The sequence below is a fragment of the Perca flavescens genome, chromosome 6, assembly GCF_004354835.1.
Source record: "Perca flavescens isolate YP-PL-M2 chromosome 6, PFLA_1.0, whole genome shotgun sequence".
NCBI classification, from domain to species: domain Eukaryota; kingdom Metazoa; phylum Chordata; class Actinopteri; order Perciformes; family Percidae; genus Perca; species Perca flavescens.
Window position 1 is genome coordinate 17,103,055 of NC_041336.1, and position 20,572 is coordinate 17,123,626.

At 38.6% G+C, this 20,572-nt stretch overlaps 1 protein-coding gene across 2 annotated transcripts; it reads left to right on the forward strand.

The window, feature by feature from the left end:
- The first annotated feature begins 1,784 nt into the window (after positions 1–1,784).
- On the forward strand, positions 1,785–20,209 carry ptpn6 (protein tyrosine phosphatase non-receptor type 6). Of its 2 annotated transcripts, none has more exons than XM_028580960.1 (16): positions 1,785–2,295; positions 2,609–2,694; positions 4,406–4,528; positions 6,799–6,993; positions 10,640–10,823; positions 11,930–12,046; positions 13,574–13,699; positions 15,740–15,836; positions 15,971–16,050; positions 16,154–16,300; positions 16,586–16,717; positions 16,833–16,987; positions 17,553–17,620; positions 17,762–17,913; positions 18,257–18,321; positions 19,914–20,209. In XM_028580960.1, the coding sequence occupies exons 2-16, from the start codon at positions 2,687–2,689 to the stop codon at positions 20,008–20,010; spliced, it is 1,746 nt and encodes a 581-aa protein (XP_028436761.1). In that variant the 5' UTR covers positions 1,785–2,295; positions 2,609–2,686; the 3' UTR covers positions 20,011–20,209. The 2 variants fall into 2 exon arrangements, with proteins under 2 accessions (XP_028436761.1, XP_028436762.1); XM_028580961.1 differs by having other exon boundaries at positions 2,669–2,694.
- The last annotated feature ends 363 nt before the right edge of the window (positions 20,210–20,572 follow it).

Here is a 20,572-nt window from a genome sequence, read left to right on the forward strand (position 1 = left end):
TCTCTCTCTGAGTTTTAAATGACAGACATACTGAACGTCAGCATAGACAATGACACAGAGGAGAGACTGGATTTAACCCATCACTTCCTTGTGCAGAAGATCCCAGACTGCCAGTGAATCCGTACTGCAAGAGTCCCCACAATGTCTTGTAGGTGAGTGTCTTGTATTTTTTAGTTTATGTAAAATCTTCCTGTGACCTGTAGTTCAACTTGTTCTACTCTTGTCTCCAGTCTTTGTTTTGTTATGCTTATGTGTCCCATGATTGTCTTTCAACGTTTCCGCTTTGATGCACCTCCAGATGCAGGTTTAATATTTCTAAACATTTTCTATCATATTGCAAGATTGCTATATATTATTATATACTAAATATAGGAAACAAAATCCCAAAACAAATTGTTTATGTCTTATCCAGTGAATTAGATACCTGAAAAAAACCTTAACTGGCAAGATAATACTAAATCCTATAATGCCATAAAATAGTTAATTGCATTGGTTGCCCACAATTGCTTAATACACCCAGAAATATTAACAGTCTAACAGTCATATGGATGACCCTTAAACAAGCCAAACAACTGTGCTCAAAACAACATTTGGGACAAGTGTGACCCAGATGCCAGAACAAAGTTCACAATTTCCCGGAGTCCAAATGACGTCCTCAAATTGCTGATATTCAATTTACAGAGATTGAAAAACGCAGAGAAGAAACTCCTCACATCCAAGAAAGCACTGAACATGAGGAGAAATTATTTCAACAGTGTTGATATTACGTATTATATTTTCCCGGTTTAGACAGAGGGTAGCAGGAACAGAACGACATGTACAGTCATTTTTTCTGAACAGACACAATTTGATGCGTTGCAACAGTCCGATGCATTGCGACACTCAAAAGAATGGTCAAATCTAGGAAACATCTTTGTTGTCACTCTGAGGCTGTGCGAAGTATCTGTGTGTGTCGTTTGCCACATTGCTGCTGCGTTATCCTGCAGCCTGAGAAGTGATGCTCCGCAAACTGCTGTAGCTTGCGTTAACCACGACGAACGACACCTGCAGTGCTGTGTGTGTGTTTGTGTGTGTGTGTGTGTGTGGGTTGGGGCCCCAGTGTATAAATTGTAGGTTCTTCCACTTATTCTTAGCTTTTTTGCTTTTTGCTTTTTGCTCAAACAGTGTTGTTGTCATTTTTACATGTTTTGCTTCTACTTCTTCATGCATACTTGGACCAACACTATAAATAACTCTAAGTCTCTAACTTTAAGTCCAATTTAAAGTTTACAGTCTAATGAGGAAAGTCTATTTGACATTCTATAGTTTCCACAAATTCAAATTCAAGCCTCTTGTATTTCAATATGATTTGCAAGTTAAATGTTAATTGTCCCTGTGTGTTCCATAGGTTGTAAAATGTAAACTGTGCAATGTAAACAAGCCTTCCTTAGTGGATTAGTTTTTTCATTATGGGGAAACTAGTGTCTCTCAGGGGAAACAAATGATTACCTGCTTAAATGCCACTCAGTTGTAGTTTTAGAGTTGATGCCTCAACAGTCTGATAATGAAACAAGTTCACAGTTGCAAATGTTTACCAGCTGAAAGCAGCTCACACACACACACACACACACACACACACACACACACATGCACACACACGTATAGAGGGGGGAAGGTTGAACTGCAAATAAGGAAGTGTTTTGTGACTCTGACCTTTGTGTGTCACATACACACACACACACACACACTCATACACACCTGGAAGTAAAGAACAAACAGGCAATAGTGGTAGCAGACAGAGGGAAAAAGCTTTGCAAATGTCTGACTGAGAGACGAAGTGTGGGCTTGAGGGCACAAAAAGCTCAAACTTTGTATTTCATGGATTTTTTTTATTCCTGTCACAAAAGTGGAATTACTGGACAGGCACTCTCGCTCATGATTCACCGATGAATGGAACAGTTTGAACCATCCTTTCTGCTTTCTTTGTCGAGATCTGCACAGAAAACTAAGTGATGGAGCATCAGAGAGCAAGTTTCCAGAGTTTAAATCTACTTTGCTCTTAAATATGATTTTTTGTTTTGATCGACTATAAAAACAAACAAAAAATAACAGCCCACGTCTCTTATCTGTTGGCGGAATTACAGCCTGTCAGCTATTTTTGGTTCCTGTCTTGCTTTCACTATTTTGTGAAAGGAGATGTAAAAAGGAAGGAAGGGGAGAGCGAGAGAGAGAACGACATAGAGAGGAGGGGAAAGAGACGTATACAGTCTGAGCGTCTCTGCGAGTGTCAGTTGTTTTCAGAGGAAGCTGAGAAGAGTAAGTGTTTACCTGCTTTCTTATTGGGACGGAGAGGGGTTGAATATGGAGAGGACTGGGTGGAGGGAAGCGTAGGAGAGGAGGAGGAGAGTGCTAGTAGTTTGAGGGTTGGTTTGTGATACAGAGAGATATAGTTAATAGTTTTGATATTAGATATAGGTGTGAAAGAGTTTTGAGTAAGTATGAAAGCGCAAAAGCATGAGCATGAAAGTGAGTTATGTTCTGTCTAGTGTACTGCTGTAACGTGAGGAAGTATTGAGGAACTGGGTGTTTCTTTATAAAAAAATAAAAAAAGACTGCTTATGCTTGTGAGTCTGCACATGTGCAGGTACAAGTGACTCCCACCAATGACTCTTCTTCTCTTTGGTCGCAGAATAAGTGAAGAGACAACATGGTTCGGTGAGTCAAGCCCCCCCGCTGGACAATATAATGCTCCGTTTGTCGACTCAGGTTGTGTTCTCTGTGTTTTGTGCAAGGCGCGATGACTTCTCTGTTTCCATTCCTGCTCTTTATTTCCCCAGCTGTCACTCGTACTGCTCTGTTCCTCTATCATGTGATTTGTGATGCGTTGCTCAGTGTCTGTTTGCGTAAAGAAAATGTGTCATAAGGGATGTTTTAGCTCAGTTGTTGAGTAAGAGACCCTTTTTTGTATCCTTAACATTCAAGCTCTGTAAAGGTTCTTTACAATGTTCCCTTTACCTTGAGTTTCCTTCTGTGACTGTGCCGTTCAAATCTTCTTTCTTAACCCATTTTCTGTATGAAAGCTCTCTTTTGGGAATCCAAAGCTGAAGGGAAAACACATATTCAAGTGCAAACACAATGTAATTGTGCATACACAGGGTTCCTCACACTTAAAAGTTGTATTCAGCAACACTTCAAGCTTTATTTTGTACATTTTAACCCTGAAATTGTGAAGAAAAAAAATTAAAGAATTTAACAACTCAATTTGAAAGCACCAGTCTAGGTTTCAAGCTATTGTGGGAAATAGCCTACAGTTAATGAACATTTGGATACTTTTTTGTATCGGTGGTTGTTTCGAATGGCGGACCAGACTTTAAAAAAAGGCCTTTAGGTTTTTTTTTCTGTTAACTAAGAGGCTGTGAGCTGAGCTTGAGCAAAACAGATTTTTCCATCCTTAGAGGGCTCCAGGAAATTATAAATAGTAGATATTTGGTCTGAACGGATGTAGCTATATTACATTGCGACACTGAAGTCCACGGTGTTGCTGAAAGGGCTTTCAAGCCGGAGCTTTTCTAGATTTCTTGGGTTATAGTAGAGTAGATGTACAATATGTTACTGTGGTATTCTATTCTCAATAGCGGCCCATTATTGGGCCAGTGGTAAAGGTGTTGACTAGGTGCAAATATATTGGTTTTATACAGTTCTTTGTAATTAGAAGTGAATTAAATAAAGTTTCATCCGGTCTATAGTTGGAGTTTGCTACAGAATGAGAAAGAAAGAATACCGTTTTTATAGTTTAATAAAGACTGTAAACAGTGGACTGGGAATTAAACGATTTTCTTCAGTAGTTGTTATCGATTAATTCATTGTTTCAGCTAAAAAATGTCAAAATAAACAAAATGACAAATGCTCTAGACAATACAGCGATGTGTTCAAATTGATGTTCATAGGTTCAGTTCAGTGGAAAATGGAAAAGAGAAAGGAAATGTTTACATTTACAAGACTTTAACCGGCAAATAATTCAAAAGATTATAAGAAAAAAGTACTTACCTGTCAATTGACTAGAACCATAATGAGAATAAGTAGAATAAGAATGATGAAGAGTATAAATAAGAATAATCATTTCAGAACTAGACAAGACTGGACTGAGACCTGCCTCTCCTGCAGTGGAGATGTATTAATAAATAAACTACGGTTAGATTTCTATAAAAAAGACTGAATGTTTGTACATTTATTTTAGATTTTTCTATAAAATAACTGTAACTGATCGTGTGAGGAAATAAGACTGGGTGTGGACATGAATGTTTGTGTGTATGAAGGCGTACATGTTTATATTTATCAGATGCAAGTCTTATCTTTGTGTGTACTAGGTTCAGTTATATTCATACTGAGTATATTTTTACTGTGTATACACGTGTTGTTGATGTAGGTGGTTCCACAGAGACATCACAGGCCTGCAGGCCGAGGAAATGCTGAAGACTCGAGGCATTCATGGCAGTTTTTTGGCTCGACCCAGCAAGAAAAACGTAGGAGATTTCTCCCTGTCTGTCAGGTAATGATGTCTGCAAAAACACCCCAAATCTCTTGTTTACTTTTCTATTTCCACAGAAGAGATAGTACTTTCCTTTCTTTTAAAATTGTGCTGTAAGCTCATCCACGTGGCTCTACCACTTAACAAACCTTAAAGCACATAAACAACAAGAAATTATGTTTAAAAAAAAAGAATAATAAAAAAATCACACCTGGGCACCCGGATATCTCAGTTGGTAGAGAGGGTGCCCATATATAGAGGTTTTCTCCTCGATGCAGCGGGCCCGGGTTCGACTCCGACCTTCGGCCTTTTGCTGCACGTCTCGCCCCTTTCATGTCTTCAGCTGTCCTGTCAATAAAGGCCTAAAAATGGCCAAAGAAAATCTTATAAATAAATACAAATAATCACACATTGGATTTATAAACATGTCAGTACAGATAAATGTTGATGCATTTTTATTTATCTAGCTCAAAAATGTAGTTGATTTGGTTAATATTAACAAGGACACAGTCTCAAGTGAAATCAAAATGCAAATGAATAAAATCATTTGTGCCAATTTAATGGCCGTTACTTAAAAATGCTACTAAAAATAACCGTACCATATCAATTGAATGAGATACAGTGATATGTGATAAATGAAATGATGTGTGGTGCACAGTGAGTAGCTTTGCATAAACATCCTGAGACCTCGTCTGACTTAACTGATAACATGTTTTCGTATTTGTTCATGAGGTTTAGCTGATGTAAAGATGTTTAACATCAGGTTTAATACTGATCACAGTCTGCAGTTCAGAGAGGTAAAAGTTTAGATTTGTAAATGCGCTGCATTTGTACTGACCCAGTAATGTTAAACCAAGTAACTTTTTCGAGCCAATGCTTCGCAGAGATATCTGGGTTATAGTTATGTAGATGTACAGTATATTGTGAGAATTGCTGTTCCTATGTTAATAATTTTGTTCAGACCTTTTAGACAGGCAGCATCATAGATGTTGACTTGGTAACTTTGAATGATGGAATGTATGACATCAGTTAGTTATTGATCAAAGTAGTGTAAGTTTAAGTAAAAGTTGAAATTGAAGTGTCTGTGAAATAGCAGCATTTAATGCTCGCCTTACCCTCCCACCATTTCTGCAATATAAAAAAAACACTTTTTGCTTTTTGAAAAGTTTTTACATGTTCACAGGAGGTCCTTTTTTTCTAAAACTTGGCAAAAAAGACTAGAAGGTTTATTTGTTTAGGGTATGTGGTTACTTTGGCATCTGGTCCTTTGTCCTAGGTAATGGTGTCTTGTAAGCCTGTGTGGGCTGGGCATATTGTATGCATGATACAATAAAAAAAAAAAAATTCATTCATTCTAACGTCCCAAAGACAAACACATTAGATGCATTTAACTGCAAGAATGCAATATGTATGTCATGTTGACATAGGCTCTTGAAAAAAATTAAAAATTATGAATCTTCCAGGATGGCAGATATTTTACTTTAATCTCAGTGTTGTTATTACTGTACGTTGGATAATCAAACTTCAAAAAGTTTTTCTCCAAATCAAGCTTATCCCAAAAACCTCATACATTAAAACTTTGATTGCTGGTCCTAACTAATTATTATTATTAGGCAGCCAGAGAACAACTGTACTAACTGCTGTCTTTGCATGACAGAGAACACAGAGTGCAGATACTGAAAGCTTAAAGGTCCCATGGCTTGAAAATTTCACTTTATGAGGTTTTTTAACATTAATATGCATTCCCCCAGCCTGCCTATGGTCCCCCAGTGACTAGAAATGGCGATAGGTGTAAACTGAGCCCTGGGTATCCTGCTCTGCCTTTGACAAAATGAAAGATGGGCCTATCTGGAATCTGCTCCTTATGATGCCATAAGGACTGGCTCTAGTGGCTGTAATTCTGCACCAAGGCTGAACTTCGGGAAAAAGACTTCAGATTCAGTATTAGGGGACCAAGCATCCAAAGAGCACCATGTCATGGGACCTTTATATGTCATAGACAAACATAGCTTCTATACAGTATACAGAAATACTGCATATGGTAAATATACAGTAGTACAATTTGTACAAAATTAAATAAAGCTCAGTGAGGATTAGCGGCCAAACACTGAAACATTTCTTGTCATTTCAGCTTTTGAAACAAATAATCGTTGAAGAAATATTATTGGGCAGTTTAAACATTTGTGCCTGAAACTCCTGAGATAGAGATGTTCTCTTACTATCATCAGGACGTTTTTTTCTCGACGAAAAACGTTGATGGTCGGTGTGATCTGACTGTCTTATCTCCTCAGGGTGGGCGAGCTGGTGACCCACATCCGGATCCAAAACACAGGAGACTTCTACGATCTGTATGGCGGGGAGAAGTTTGCCACCCTGTCAGAGCTGGTGGAGTACTACACGGCTGAGAACGGCATCCTGCAGGACAAGGACGGCACCGTCATCGAGCTTAAATACCCCCTCAACTGCTCCGACCCCACCACTGAGAGGTCTGTGTACTCTTACTTGTCACCGTTGAACCCCCTGTAGGTTAATGTGACCCACACCCGCCGGCTTCTTTGAGCTGCCTCCACCTACACTCTCGGGTTTAGTGTAATAGTGTGTGGTTAGGTGGTTAAGTCAACTATGACAAACATTATTAGTTGTTTACTGGGCATAATAATTGTCATTTGTAGGTTTAATATTCCATGGGGTTTAAATATTTTCCTCTGGGGAGAAAGTGTTTTATCTGAAGCCTCTGACGCTTTGGAATAATACATTTAGGTGTAATAGCATCTTTGTCAGAATGTGAGTCAGTGAAAATAACACCCACACTCCAGACAAAAAGAGCCTGCAGCTGTCGAGACTTTATTCCTACATCTGCATCGCTGCTGCAGCTAATGGATTATATGTGATCAGGGTCGACATTTTCAGAGGTGGGAAGCAGCAAAGACAAAAAAAAAAATCTACTCCGGTACTTTACTTAAGTACATTTCTTGAATATTCCATTGTGAGACTATATACTTTTACTCTGCTGCATCTAAGATGGAAGTATTTTTTAAATTTAAGATCCCCTCTAGACACATTTAAAGACATATAAAATACTCTGCATGTATAGCAAATTGCTGTCTGATTCGTTTAAACTATATCTTCTCCTTCTCCCTCATTGAAAAATCCCAAAGCTATGAATATGCTAATATTTTTTTATTTCAAGGTCAAACATGCAAGTGAAGTAATTATAAGCAAAAAGCTTTTTTGGGTGCAGGGGGGCTTTAACTTTCAAAATCATTAAAGAACAGATAACAGGAAAAACCTTTACAAAAGAAACGAAAGCGAATTCTGAAAACGTTAGACCGGAAAAATAAAACATTTGATCAGTGCGATGCGATCGGTGATTCAAAGGCTTTGTCTGACTCCTCTCATGGTGGAGAACAATCCATGACGTGACAACAAACTTGCCGTGTCCAAATTCATGTTTGGTCATAACCGGTGATCAGAGAGACCTGGAAGTTTCTGGAAGTATGTGGAAATGGTTTTCTCACAGTGAATCATGCTTTTTACTTAAGAGTAATGCATTCACTGTATCTGTCAGCTGTAGCTAGTAGGGGTGAGAAAAATAATCGATTCTTAGATGCATCGCGATTCTCTCTAGAAAGATTTGATTCTCGATTCAGATAAGTTAATAGTCGATTTTTTTTTTTAAATGTGTTGATTTTTATTTAAAAGTTACTGTCTCCAGACAAGTACAAATCAGAAAACAGAGTGACTGAAAGAGGATGGGATAATGGACAACAACTTAGAGTTTATGTAAGTGTCCATAAAACACACAAAAATGGCCAAAAGGAAAAAATAAATATACATACAGACAGACATACATAAAATAATTAGGCAAAACACATATAGGCTGTTCATCTACTTTATCACATTACATCTGACACCTTCATGTTCTGAGAAGCCAATTATCCACCATTAAACATGACTGAGCCTCTGACATGGAAGATTACTGGGAGAAAAGGTGACTTTCACAAGCATGTTTAAGGCTTCAGCATGGAATGACTACAAAATAAAAACCTCAGTAGACAAAACATTTCATTAAAACTTGTGTGTGACAAATGTATGCGTCAAAATCTAAGCTTTGTCTACCTGCTTTGTCTAGGAAGTGATTAGCAAAATCTCAGTAGCAAACTCAAAATCACGCATGGTAATGTACATAAAAACATTGTTGTATCGCGATGCATCGATAATCAGTTTAGAATCAAATCGTTAGCCTCTGAATCGCAATCGGAATTGAATCGTGAGGTACCAAGAGATTCCCACCCCTAGTAGTTAGTGGTTGCTTTACAGATTACGGTTTTATGTTCAACCTTAGATAAACTAATCAAAAATATAATTTTGTTGAGAAAACTTATCGTATCTCTATTATGTTGTCAACTTTACAGGAACAACCTTGCTATTGTTTGGATGCATTACAACTCCCAGAACTGAATATACATGGCTTTTTGTTCAACATATGCATAGAGCATGCATTTAATTTTACCTAAACATATGCTTTTGAATGTATTTTTATTTTTACTGATAGTAGCTGTCAGTAATTTGCAAGCATCTCTGCTAAATGTAGCAGATAGATATAGATATACATATTTTTAACATATGTTTGCACGCAGAGCCGACCACATCAAAGACTCCTTCAAGCTGCTGGTGCTAAAAATCTCAATATGTTTGTCAAATGCAGTTAAAAAAAGACTTAATATCAGTGTTTGTATTCTAATTTGGTCATATTGGTAATTTGACTTCCATGACGTTGCTGCTGGAGGTGGTGTTTGATTATTGAGTTTTTCTCCCTGGAAACATTTGCGACAGTTGGCTGCTTAAAGTAGGTTAATGTCCAAGTAGTAGTGATCAACTCATACAGTTGCAATCCCTATATGAGTCAAGGAGGACACTACTTTCTATCGTGTGCGTGTGTGTGTGTGTGAGAGACTGTGTACTTCAACCTAGCTGGAAGCTCTATCCTCTGCCCCCCCCGTCCTTCTCTCTCTGTCAGTTGTCTAACTTCCCTTTTGTTGCTGCGGTTGGAAACTTTAAGTTTTGACACTTTTGAAAGCAATGGCCAGACCCTACATGTCTTCCTCTATTGCACACTCCATCATGTTCTTGCTCACTCGCTGTCTTCCTCATCTCAGCCATTCTCTATCTCACCTTGAAGCAGGACCTCAGCAGGTCACCTTCTCTCGTGTATCTGGCGCCTTATCCCTTATCAGAAAAGAGGATAAATAAGGTCAGGCCATTAACTCGTTGCCATTAATCGCAGGTGGAACAAACCTGGCTGACTGTATAGTACTTCATCATTTATTCCCCTGCACAGGCTCATTTTTAGCTTCTGCAGAACTGCATGGACACCACTTTTTGTTGTTGCTGCAGCCGCTTCATGCAACCTACTGTAACTAAAAACCATTGGTGGAGTCTAATTTCAGTGTGTACAAAAGCATACACTGTGATTTGACAAGTAAGTAAATCAAAGAACTGAATTATTAAAAGCATGTGTAAAAAGACATAAAGAGAGCATTCGCAGTGTGTGTGTGTGTGTGTGTGTGTGTGTTGAGGGGTTATCTGTGGTTGTTACATATCGAAAGGAGGGGCGGGGGGGATGCAGGCTATAAATACTTTGTCCTCTTCAGCCACGAAATCTGTCATCAGAAATTTTCCGACCACAAAGCAGGAAGTTTAGAAGAAGAAATCGAGAACAGTGCCTTAAATTAACACACAACCCAACGAGCCTTCACTAATTCACACAAGCTCCACAAATGCACACACAGTACTACTGTGGTGGACAGAAATTTTACCTGCCTGTAACAACATCTGTACATGCTGTTTTTAACTATACACCCAATGCACCCAATTCGGTTGCGGTTTTCTACTCACTGTGTAGTGAGCACAACAGTCTACTGTACCACATCAGTGAGTATCTGACAACCGCTTAGCCTTGAATAGACTTATACATGTAATTCACAGTCATAGCTCTAACGGTTCTCTGCATACAGTAAGTAGGAGCCAGCAGTGAACCCTTACCACAAAGAAACCTGAATGTAGCTCAGGACATGAATGTCTTTAGAAATGTGTAAACAAATTTTAACCATCAGTGCCTTTCTGTCGCAGGTGGTACCACGGTCACCTGTCTGGGCCCAATGCAGAGAAGCTGCTTGGTGCACGAGATGAGTCTGGGACCTTCCTGGTCAGAGAGTCGCTGTCCAAACCAGGAGACTTTGTCCTGTCGGTTCTGACGGACGAGATGAGCAAAACTGGAAAAAAGAGGGTCTCCCACATCAAGATAATGTGTCAGGTGGGCGTTTGTGCTTGTGTGTGTGTTTCGGGGTGTGACCTTGTGTGTGTGGCGTGCAAGATAATGGATGCATGAAACTAGGGGTTGTATTTTGGTCAGTCTTGTACTTTGAATATACACAATTAGGAGTCTCTGAAACAGATTCACATTATGTAAAAAAGACTGAGGGGTATTCCCACAGTTGTGTAATGCACTTTGAAATAGATATAAAGTATCATTTTCCCTGTCTTACGCAATAAAAGACTGTTGCTCATATTTCAACTATGCAGTTGTTCATAAATGTCAGGCACAGTTTTACTTTAGTCGTTCACCAACAGTTGTTCTAAAAAAGAATATCTGAAACCATAAACTGTATCCTGGTATTTATACACTCACGGTGAATGGCTGCTAGTGATATACAGCGTACAGCAACAGGTCACACCGGCATCCTCTTAACCTCATTTTCATAGATTGTGTTTTTCCGTCATCATCAGGGCTTTTATTTTAAGCTGTGGTTCGCCTCATAGAAAACACAGTTCAGGCCTCATTTAAATGGAAGCCATTGTTGTTTGTGCACTGCTGGGGTGCAGAAGATTAATGTGAGATTAGTAGAAGGGTCACAAAGGCCTTTACATGAGCACGTGGCAAAGATTAGGTCAGTTTCCCAAACCGTTCTCGGCTCTAAAGAGTCTGTTAACTGCTGTTGGTACCATATGAATACATCAGTATACATTTATGTGTTTCACTCAAAGGAAATACATTTTATAGCCAGTAAAACTGTGTCACTTATTTGATTATAGTGTTGGAAAGCAGTCAACCACAAAAAGCCCGTATTATACTTTGCGTATTGGCTGAAACAAGTCATAAGAACACTACTCTTTGGGCGCTATTGTAATCTTTTCTATAATTATTGTATTTATTTCCATTTCAATTAAAGGACATGTACAAATGATTGTGCTAATACAAATACTTGTTTATTCTCTTTTATTAAAGTACCCTTCTTTTCATTTTGAGCATGATTGCTTCTTTATTGAAACTATATTTTTTACACCAGACAGTTCAGCACAACCTCTCTGTATGTGTGTTTATCCAGACTGATATGTTGTATGTTTTTCGTGTGTGTTCAGAATGACAGGTATACAGTGGGAGGTTCAGAAATGTTTGACACGCTGACAGACCTGGTGGACTTCTACAAACGCAAAGGCATCGAGGAGATCTCTGGGAACTGGGTGTATCTCAAACAGGTGAACTGATCTTTCTTAAATGCAAAGGATGTAGATAAAACATGTCAGAATTAGTTTTCTACCACAAATTCAACAAACCTATTTGCATATTGTGCAGAGACAGGGGTTGAAGATGCACTGCTGACCCTGACAAACAAACTATATGAACACCTTGAACAGGCAAAGAGTCTTGTCAAGATTGTGTTCATAGACTTCAGAAGTGCCTTCAACACAATCCAACCCCACCTGATGGTAAAATAATTGGTACACCTCGGGGTTAACCCAAGGATAGTTTTGTGGATTTTTGACTTTTTGACAAACCATAGTCAACAAGTCAAATTCAACTTATCTGTCTCATCGTTAAAAGCCATAAACACAGGGGCACCACAGGGGTGCGTTCTGTCCCCTATTGTATACACCTTATACACCAATAACTGCCAAGCAACCTCCTCAGACCACACTTATTTTAAATATGCTGATGATACAGCATTAGTGGGTTTTGTAAAGTCTAATTGCATCCCTAGAGTGTTTTGAGAGGGAGGTGCAGGGTTTTATTAAATGTTGTACTGATAATTTCCTTGTGGTTAATGCAAAGATAACAAAGGAGATGACCATAGATTTTATTAAAAATGGAATTATAGTTCCACCCTCAAATATAAATTGTGTAGTGGTAGAGCGGGTCACAACATACACATATTTGGGTGTTGAAATAGACAATAAACTGACATTTAATGAATGTGCACAAAATAAGTCCAAAAAGTTGCAAAAGAGGATGTTTTTTCTATGGAAACTCAATAATTTTAGAATAGACAGCTGTATTCTTCAGATGTTTTACAAAGCACTCTTGAAGATGTGTCTTATCATTTGGCCTTATTTGTGCTTTTGGTAACATGTATATTAAGGACCAGAAGAAACTGCAACGAAGAGTCAAAACAGCCAGTAAGATCATTGGAGTTGATCAGGTATCTGTAGCTCAATTGTACAATAACTATAGTTTAAAAAAGACAGAACAAATTCTAAATGATTCAACCCACCCTCTTCGTCAGAAGGTCAAGTGGCAGACTCCTGCAAAGGAAAATTAGGACTACAAAGTCTTTTGTGCCTACAGCAATTAGACTGCACAACAATAGACTTAAAAACCCTTAGGCATTTTAAACTATGAGCATATTGTATATATCAGCACTCAACAATTTTATTTATTCATACATGCTTGTCATGTTTCTTCAATGATTTTACTGCCTTTCTTTTAATGTTCTGTAGTTATGCAGATGGTGACCACATGAATTTCCGACTTGTGGATAGTAAAGTTTACCTCGACCTTGACATGAATGTCAATGAGATGTGAAAAATAGAAATAGGTCTTTGTGATTTATTTTAAAAGACGAGCAGCACAGCCCACAGATAGGAAATATTACTCACAGCGTTGTCTCATTGTGGCCTTACTGATGATGATGATGACGACGACGACAATGTTGTGTATTGCGTTCATTGGCTTGTCTTTTTCTTTCATCTCTATTATAAGATTGTTGCTCTCTGTATCCTCTGCAGCCGTACTACTCCACCAGAGTGAATGCAGCAAATATCGACAGCAGAGTGCAGCTCCTGGATCAGACACAGCAGCAGCAGGACGGCGAGGGAGAGAAGAGCAAGGCCGGCTTCTGGGAAGAGTTTGACGTGAGCTTTGACCCGGCTTCGGTTATCTTTAACGTGACTGTTTCTTACCATGATGCTTTTATCTGTGGTGTAAGAACCACAGGGTTGTCCTTAAGTTGGAAAAATTATACATTAGACATCATATTACAGATTGACTGTCCATAAGCCTTTAACATTTCAGTTCACTTTCTTCCTCACTGTGGGCAGAAGTAGAAGTAGTAAACTACCATCTTGTGGTGGTGGAACACACTATGTCCCAATGCCATATTATATAATAACTCACAGCAGGCATGTAGTGCACTGGAGGAGTGACTAAATTCATTTGACTTAAAACACTCACAAACACTAAAAAACACACTTGATTTTTGAATGAAAGGAAATGGAATAGATGCTAATTTAGAGGACCACTGTGAAGGATGTACTGGCATCTAGCGGTGAGGTTGTAGATTGCAACCAACTGAATACCTGAAGAACTGAATTTGAATACCCCTTTCCTTTCCAAGCATGTACAGTAGTAGAGTAGAACCTACGGTGGCTTTCACTTCAACGTAGAAACGCGAAAGGCCCTCTAGTGCCAGTGTTTGGTTTGTCTATTCCATGGGCTACTGTAGAAACATGGCGGGCTCCGTGGAAGAGGATCCACTCTCTATGTAGATATAGAGAAGGGCTCATTCTAAGCTTACGGAAACACAACTATTTGTATTTTTAGGTGACTAAAACATAAATTAATATAAATAAATTATATATTCCTTTTCTGCCCATAAACTCCCTAATTCTTACACACTGCTCCTTTAATTCAAATACATTGCAGTTGGTGGTGAGTAGGACTGCAAATGATGATTATTTCCATTAAAGATTTATCTGACGATTATAAATTCTTAATCTTAATTGTGTGTAAAATGTCAGAAAATTGTGAACAATGCTAATGACAATGTCCCAGAGTCCAAGGTGACATTTTTAAATTGCTCATTTTGTCATACCATTGTCCAAAGATATTCTGTTAATGATATAAAACATTTAAGAGAAAAACAACAAACCCTCACTAAGCATTTTTGCTCAAAAAAAAAAAAAAAACTGTGCTATGCTCAATGTCAATGTCATACAACTGCACATGACGTGAGTTGTCTGCCAGGGAAATCCCGACACATATGATTACGTTATATATGAAAATCCTTTTTCATCATTGACGTGAGGAAAAGTATCCTTAGACGATGTTCTAGCGTTATGCACAACCATGCGATCAAGCAACTATAAAACTTTGAATTTACACAAATAGGCTGAATTACCTTTTGAGAAGAAAACAGGCCACTTCGGTGTCCCTTTTAAAATCCTTGCTCCTTATGAGTTTTTTCCATCTTGGAAAAGCCACTCCAATGTTAACTTTGGTCTTGTTGCTTTGCCTGTTGTGTTGTCGTTTTAATTCTCTTTTTAACTTCCTTGGCGACTCCGTTACATGTCCTAGATAGGCACTCCATCTTCAACCAGCTTTCAAATCTGCTGGCAGTCGCTGAGTAATCTTCTCCCCCTCCCTGGCATTTGTCACGGTGCCAGTGAGTGTAAAAGCGCGAAACGCTACGGTATGTCCCTCTTTGGCTAACGTATTTTAAAGATGGAGGCGCAACATGGTGGAATACATTGGAGTGACTCGCTCCAATGTATTCTGAATAGATAGATAGGTAGATTCTACGCGTACGGGAATACTTTGATTAGTTGGTGGAAGTAATTATTAAGTTGTTTTTTTTGCTAAGAATCAACTCAAAAAATAACACAATGGAGCTTTAAACGATTATTGAAATAGTTGCTGTTTAATTTTCAACTAATCGATCAATTGACCAATCGTCTCACCTCTAGTGGGGAAACAGCTCCAGTTTCTCTTTGGGAAGTATTATTTGTAGTCGCACTATAAAGTCAGTTTGATTGACTGACTGTAAAATATGTTAAATACTTGTATACGAATAGCAAAAGCAGTACACTGTCAGAATTAGTATATAACTGTTTAATAACAGTATGTAGTCTCAATCTGAGACTCAGACAGTTGTCTCTCTCTCTCCCCCCCGCCAGGCTCTTCAAAAGTTTGAGGCAAAGGTGAAAAAGAGCAGAGAAGAGGGCCAGAGGCCTGAAAATAAGAGCAAAAACAGATACAAGAATATTCTTCCTTGTGAGTTTTTAATCTTCTTAGTATCATTATTCTCTAAATTAACCAAATCTTATGACACATTTGATAGTACTGACACTAACCAAATGTTCTTGTTCTCCCTCTGTTTCTTCACTCCGTCCGCTTCTTCTCACAAGTCAATGACACCAGGGTCATCCTGCAGGACACTGATCCTGACACTGTGGGTTCAGATTACATCAATGCCAACTACGTGAAAGTAAGTCTCCAACGTTTCTGGCCTCATAGTAACACAAAATGACAAAAACACAACGTGTGTTTGTTTATTTAGCAGCGTTCATTATTTCACTGTGTGTTTCTAGAACACCATGTGGGAGTCCGCAGATCAGAAAGTTTACATCGCAACCCAGGGGTGCCTAGCAACAACTGTCAACGATTTCTGGCAGATGGTATGGCAGGAGAACACGAGGGTGATCGTCATGACAACAAGAGAGGTCGAGAAAGGGCGGGTCAGTATCAAAACAGCAATCATGAAAGCAGAATTGATCTTTAAGTGTTCTTTTTTTGAAAATACTGAAAGTATGATACTCTCAAAATGCCAAAGGAAAGGGCACAATATCTGGTTATTGTTATGCCAAGGATTTGGCCTTGGTGAGCTTGGTAAACATAATAAAATACACATAGTACCATAAATATGAAAGACATGGTAAAGTATACTTTAAAGTGCAATAGGTTGCAATTTAGAGGTCAAGCCAACATAAAAAATATGCAAAATACTATTTATGTCTGTGCAGAATAAATGTGTGCCATACTGGCCCGACCCTCAGAGCTCCAAGGAGATGGGTCCGTACGTGGTGACATTTAATTCAGAGAGGGAAGCTGCTGATTACAAAATCAGAGTTTTGGAGATCGCTCCTGTGGACAAGGTAACCTCCAAACATCAAACTGTGACCTCACTTGCCTCTGTGTATGTGCTTTGCTGATGGAAGGCTTTCGCCATAATCTTATTATTCTAATCCTGCAATTATTTTCTTTTCCCAGCCAAAACTATCTCGAACCATCTGGCACTACCAGTACTTGAGCTGGCCTGACCACGGCGTCCCTCAGGAGCCAGGTGCTGTCCTCAGCTTCCTCAGTCAAGTGAACAATAAACAGGCTGAGTGTCCTGACGCTGGACCCATGATCATCCACTGCAGGTACAAAGGCAGCTGTAGAGCCAAATGCCTCATTGGGGGGGGGGAGCCCCCAGAGCTGAATGTGCAAACATTAAATTATTTATTTTTTGTTGAGATGCTGTTACTTAGACTGTACAGGTGTGTGCATCATTAGAGAATGTCATGAAAAACTTCACAGCACTAAGTTTACCAAGATGAGGTTTCATCATCATAAATTAGGTGATAAAACTTAGAGGTTTAAGATTAACATATATTTTTAGTAGCGGCCGAAACAATGAAGGTTTTGAGTCAACAGACAGATTATCCTTTTGGAATTTTCCCCGTGTGATGTGACGAATCCTGAGGCCTCTTGCGCTGTTTTAAAACTTGTTTAAATGATTATCTGACCCTTGTGTAAGTATTTTGGTATGTAAGCATGCAGAAATAAGCATGTTAGCATTGTCATGTTTGTGTCAAGATTTAGCATGTAGTACAGCCTCACTGAGTGCCTAGCATGGCTGCAGACTTTTAGTTTTATTAGGAGAGTTAATGATTTTTTTTTAGTGGAAATATATTTTAACTTTGTTTCTTCTGTGAATTTGTGCAGTGCTGGAATTGGTCGAACGGGCACGATTGTGGTGATCGACATGATCATTGAAACCATTGACACTTTAGGTAAAAAAAAAATCTTTTTAAAGAAATCCGTTATTGAGATATGTTTGGAGTAAAAACAAAACCATTCAAAATACACGGTTTGTTTTCCTTTTTTTTTTTTGTACACCACTTCCATCCAATTCTTTCATATCCACTCTGTAGGTCTGGACTGTGATCTTGACATCCCGAAATACATCCAGATGGTGCGTGAGCAGCGCTCTGGCATGGTGCAGACAGAGGCCCAGTACAAGTTCATCTACCTGTCTGTGTCTGAGTACATACAGACCACCAAGGCCAAAGACAATGCCTCCATGGTGAGCAACAGGGGCAGAAAATCCACAGAGAAGACAAAGCAATTAGTCTTTTCTTGTGGCTGAAATATAGATTGATAAAGGAAAAACAGGAAGATGTTTCAAGAAAAGAAAACAGAGATATGTATGTTAATAGGCCTTTGCACTTTGGCTGCCGATTTGAACACCACAGCTGGATTCTTCAATGTCAACAGAATGATATGTTATCAGAGAATGGCTTGTGAAAGATGAACGTTGACCCAGAGACAGAAAACAATAAACTACATAGACTAAACCAGTCGCATGACCTCTCTCTGTGTAATAAGTAATTGTCATGTCTGAAATGTCTCTGTTCTCTCTTCCCCAGGAAACCGAGACAGAGTATGGAAATCTAAAACTTAAACACCAACCAGCGAGCAGGAAGGCCTCAAAGTGAGTGTGTGTGTGTGTGTGTGTGTGTGTGTGTGTGTGTGTGTGTGCGTGCTTGCGTGTGTGTGTGTGTGTGTGTGAGAGTGTGTGTGAATTGGATGTCCCTAAAACATTCACATTGGTCCTCTAAACCTCACACTGCCACCCTACTTTCTTTAAAACAGCACCGTCTTCAGCCCAGGGAGGATGCATTGTAGTTGCAGCTGAACTCCACCTCAATTTCATTGTTTTTTATTCTGGGGAAATAAGAAAAAATATTCATTTGGGTCTTTTTTCATTTAAAAAAAAGCACTGTTTGAAGTCTAGTTTAACTACTCTAGTTTTACAGACTAGCAGCTCCAGTAGGAGCTATAGTGACACCTCTGGCATAGAGGAGAAAATTAATACTTTCCATGTTTACATTAAAGCAGGTCACCAGTGAATAAGTGTTGCACTTCCATAAAGATGCATGACTCACAGGAGACAGATTTACAAAAGAACGATCAAAATCACAGATTCAGATCCGCTGACTTTTAGTCTGTAGTATGGCCTCAAGCTCCAAAAAAATGCTGGGTCCTACAATTCCCATAATACAACTCTTTCCTTAGCCCCCTTGATGATATCATCAGGGTTAATCTTTCAGACTTAAGAACATATGGTTTATTTAATATAGCACCTTTTACAGAGCAAAGTCACAAAGTGCTTCAAAAGAGTCAAAGTGTTAAGAAATAAGACCAAAAAAACATAAGACAAAGGACAGTTTAAACGGGTGAGTTGCTTTTTAAAAGCGTCAACAGAGAGCACAGAACATATGACAAAAGGATTGCAGTAGTCTAGCCAAGTTGATGTAAAAGCGTGAATGATCTCTAGCTTGGATTGTGATATAACAGACCTAAGTTTGGCAAGGTTCCTTAATTGGAAGAAACATGTACAAATCAATGATTTAAAATGTTATGTTGATCAAAATACATAGCATGATCAAATGAAACACCTAGATTTCTGAGATTAGGCTGTACAGCTGAAGACAGGGACCCCAAACACTGGGCAACATTGGAAGCTGTGTTATCTGAAGCAACAATAAGGACCTCAGTCTTATCTGCATTGAGCTGTAAAAAGTTGTTAATAGTTCTCCCAGAGCAACTCTTTTCAATCCTCTAATGATGAGTAAACTGAACTTCATGTGTTTAATCGGTGTAGTGCCCCTTTAATGGACGACAGAGGTAAACAAGACGATAGAATTATTGTGAAGTGTTTTTGTGACCTCTGAGACAGGACGCCACTCATGTATGAATTGAGTAATGTTCTAATTAGCCAATTAGGAAATAAATAAAACAGCACACAACACTGAACAATTCAGCCTGAACACTGTACACTTTGGCCCACTTAGAGCTCCAAACAGTTGGCAGCTTTGAGTGACTTGAGGGACTGATTCATGGTTAGTTGGTCTGTTTAAATCGTTCTCATGCAGCAGCCCCGTTCATTAACCTCTCCTGCAGCGTCTATCATTCACTTCAAACAAAACTGTGTCTAATCAATGTTGGCTGGTATATAAAAATATACAGGATTGATTGAATCTGAAGAAATCCCTGATCAGCATTTTCTTTGTCTGTTTCCAGAAACAAGGATGACGTTTACGAGAATCTGTCAAAAGGAAAGAAAGATGTGAAGAAGCCAAACTCAGACAAGAAAAGCGGCTCCGTGAGGAAAAGATAGAAGAAAGTTTTATCAAAGTATGTCATGTTGTTATATTTATGCAGGCAGTCTTTTCTTAAAGAATTTATATTTTAGTGGAGACAAAATAAAATGAATGTTTGAAATTATAGACAAGATAACCGGTTGACATCTGATGTGGCACATGAATTCTTGGTTGAAGCGTTTGTTAAGAATAAAGTCAGAACATGTGTGAACTCTTTTTTGTGTAATTATATTTTTTTCAGTTATTTGAACAGACACCATCATGTTTGTGGGGTGCTTTGATATTTAGGACGGAAGCTACTTTGTTGTATGAGTTCTTTAGCGGTTTTAGCAGCAGATGTAAAGCTGTAAAGTTGATACAATAGTTTTTTAGTGCTCTAGATAACATATTTTATATCTAGATGCAAAATAATCCACAGGAGTGCATGAGGACCAGGAGATGAACACAAGAGTGTTCATAATTTAGTGTTTTTATTAAAGCAAAATCTCAGCTCAACTGTAGCCTACTTCGGGGAATTTGATATAGACAGATGTTAAATTGTATTCACTTTTATATTCATCTTCTGTTATTTATGCACTT

Bases quoted from the DNA above. Each gene is read 5' to 3' on its own strand.
- ptpn6 (XM_028580960.1), top strand. The intron at 12,047-13,573 runs GTGAACTGATCT...TATCCTCTGCAG, and splicing joins ACTGGGTGTATCTCAAACAG to CCGTACTACTCCACCAGAGT. The intron at 16,718-16,832 runs GTAACCTCCAAA...TTCTTTTCCCAG, and splicing joins AGATCGCTCCTGTGGACAAG to CCAAAACTATCTCGAACCAT.